We start from the raw sequence: 2,648 nt of genomic DNA on the forward strand, positions 1-2,648 counted from the left end.
CCCTAGCCCCGCCGCTGTCCCCGCAGGGCGCTCGCCATGGAGCCGGGTACCATCGACAACCTCTGCATCCTGTACCAGAGCCCTGACTTCATCGTGGTCAACAAGCACTGGGACATCCGCATCGACAGCAAGATGTGGTACGAGACGCTGACCCTGCAGAGCCAGTTGAAGCACCGCTTCCCCGAGCTGGCAGACCCCGACACATACTACGGCTTCAGGTGAGCCCCCGGCCGCGGGCCGGGCCGTGCATCGGTGGCCGAGCGGCCGCGGCGCTCCCTCACGTCCCTCTGCTCCAGGTTCTGCCACCAGCTCGACTTCTCCACCAGCGGGGCCCTCTGCGTCGCGCTCAACAAAGCGGCGGCAGGAAGCGCCTACAAGTGCTTCAAGGACCGCCTGGTGACCAAAGCCTACCTGGCCCTGGTGAGCTCAGCGCTACCCGTACAAGCTGGGGGTGGAAGGGAGTGAGCCTGGGCTTGCCCTGCAATCCAGTTTTGTCTCCTGTAGGTGAGAGGCCACGTTGACCAGAGCCGCATGACGATCCGCTATGCCATCGGCAAGAACACAGCAGAGGGCATGACCCACATGATGTGCATTGAGGGGACAGAGGGTGAGCAGCACGCACACACTGCTTGAACCCGGGGAGCTGGGCAGGGCTGACCCTTGGATCTTGTTGCAGGCTGTGAAAACCCCAAGCCGTGCCAGTCGGAGCTGATTGTGCTCGAGCACGGGTCTTACAGCGGAGATCCTGTGACCAAAGTACTGCTGCAGCCGCTGACAGGTGGGGCTCTGGGGGGGCTCACGTGGTGCATGTGTCCATAGTGCAGGGTGGGATCTGTGCTTGCAGCCCTGGGTATTGGCAGTGCAAAGCAGCCCAGGAGGGGCTGACTGAAGCTGAGCTCATGGACTTTAGTTCTCCAATTGGAGAGACACCAATTAGAGGGACCACCATGGGGATGCCAAGGGGGGATTTGGTGACACCCTGTAGCCCCAGTTCCTGCTCCCCCCCCCCCAGGGCGCACCCATCAGCTCCGGGTTCACTGCAGTGCCATCGGCCACCCCATCGTGGGGGACTTTACGTACAGCCACAAGAAGGACAGCAGTCCATACCGCATGATGCTGCACGCCTACTACCTGCGCATCCCCACCAGCAAGGAGCTCATCGAGGTCTGCACGCCTGATCCCTTTGTCACAGCCATGGATGGCAACTGGGTGCCTCAGCGTGTTGTGCACCGCCTGGACGAGACCATCCAGGAGCTGAAGGACAAGGCAGTGCAGAAGGGGGACGTGGGGCAAAGCCAGCAAGCCGTGCCTGGGGACAAAGAAGAGGAGGCACTGAGCAAAGCCAAGAGCCTGGAGCTGGAGGAGCAGCGTGTGCAGTGCGAGCAGTGGTTGGCTGAGTGGGCTCTGGAGTGAGCGCCGGCCATTTCCACGCGTTCCCAACCCTTTGCTCCATAGCTGTCTGATGGGTTCTGGAAGCCTATCCCCAGAGCCCAGCACCAACTCCACATCCACACTTTCCATAGGTTGTGGTTTCCCTCACCTCTGGGTCTGGGATTAGGCAAATTTCAGCAGCAATTAGGATCGGTTTCTTTTTTTACCGTGCCCATCACCCACCTGGCCACCGGATGCCCCTTTCCTAATTGTGTGCCACAGCAGCAGTCAGTGTGCCACGCACCAGCTTAGAGTGACCCTGGAGCTTTGCGTCCCTGTGCCAGGGCTGTGCCGTGAGCGTGCTGGATGCACCCACAGTCCCACAGCACTCAGGTGCTCAGTGTGACCTCCGTGGGCTCCATGTCCACTGCTCCATCCCACTGCGGTCCTCAGTGCAGGAGGTGGGATGTTCCTTCCTTGCTTATTGCCCATGAGCTGGGACTGCGGCACAGCCTCGCCACCCACCTACGTGTTTTTAAAGGTTTGTTGAAGATGAGCAAATTGATATGAAGAGATTTTAAAGCTTTTTTTCAGATTTCTATGGAACGAATCTTGTCTTTTAGCAGTTCTGATGGTCCCAGAGATGCACGTATTTTTAGTACTTACCTTGTATTAAAGCAGCCAGCATCCCCACGCTTTTTTTAATAGATTCTCCTCTTACTAGCATCTCCCTTTTTTCCTAGGTGTGGAGGCAGCTCCTGCTGAGATGGATCAGAGGACAGATGGGGGGTGGCGGGGGCTCTGGGGATCAGCAGGACTGGCTCCTCCTCACCAAGGCCCATCCCCACCTCCAGGTGTGCCCGAGTAGGGCAGGCAGCCACAGGCACTCCCGAAGCTGTAAATTAACAGCACTGAGTGTTTGCCAAAGAATTAATGTCAGGGACGTGCCCAGGAGGGCCGAAAGGTTACGGGTGACATTTGCTGCATCAGAGCTGGGATGCGCCCATCTGTGCAGGAACATCCCCATGCCAATGGTGGCTGCAGCCACACACTGGGGACACTGTGCCCTCAACTGCAATGGCAGCGTGTGGACACTGTGCCATGGGGATGGTCACAGCCAGAGAACTGCGTCCCACAATCCCGCACTGTGTTGCACTTTGAGCGATATTGCAGGAGCCAACCCTAAAGCTATTACCCAGTGGGCAGCGCTGCCCACATCACCTCCACGCGGCGTTCGCTGCATTTTGTGTAGATCCACTTTGTGCACGTGAAGCTTG

The 2,648-nt window shown here is 58.6% G+C and overlaps 1 protein-coding gene across 1 annotated transcript; it reads left to right on the forward strand.

The window, feature by feature from the left end:
• Positions 1-6: 6 nt before the first annotated feature.
• RPUSD1 (RNA pseudouridine synthase domain containing 1) lies at positions 7-2,246 on the forward strand. The gene is made up of 5 exons (XM_010719538.2): positions 7-218; positions 297-420; positions 505-607; positions 677-778; positions 1,013-2,246. The coding sequence occupies exons 1-5, from the start codon at positions 37-39 to the stop codon at positions 1,411-1,413; spliced, it is 912 nt and encodes a 303-aa protein (XP_010717840.1). The 5' UTR covers positions 7-36; the 3' UTR covers positions 1,414-2,246.
• Positions 2,247-2,648: the final 402 nt, after the last annotated feature.

The sequence above is a fragment of the Meleagris gallopavo genome, chromosome 16 (assembly GCF_000146605.3).
Source record: "Meleagris gallopavo isolate NT-WF06-2002-E0010 breed Aviagen turkey brand Nicholas breeding stock chromosome 16, Turkey_5.1, whole genome shotgun sequence".
In the NCBI taxonomy this organism is placed as follows: domain Eukaryota; kingdom Metazoa; phylum Chordata; class Aves; order Galliformes; family Phasianidae; genus Meleagris; species Meleagris gallopavo.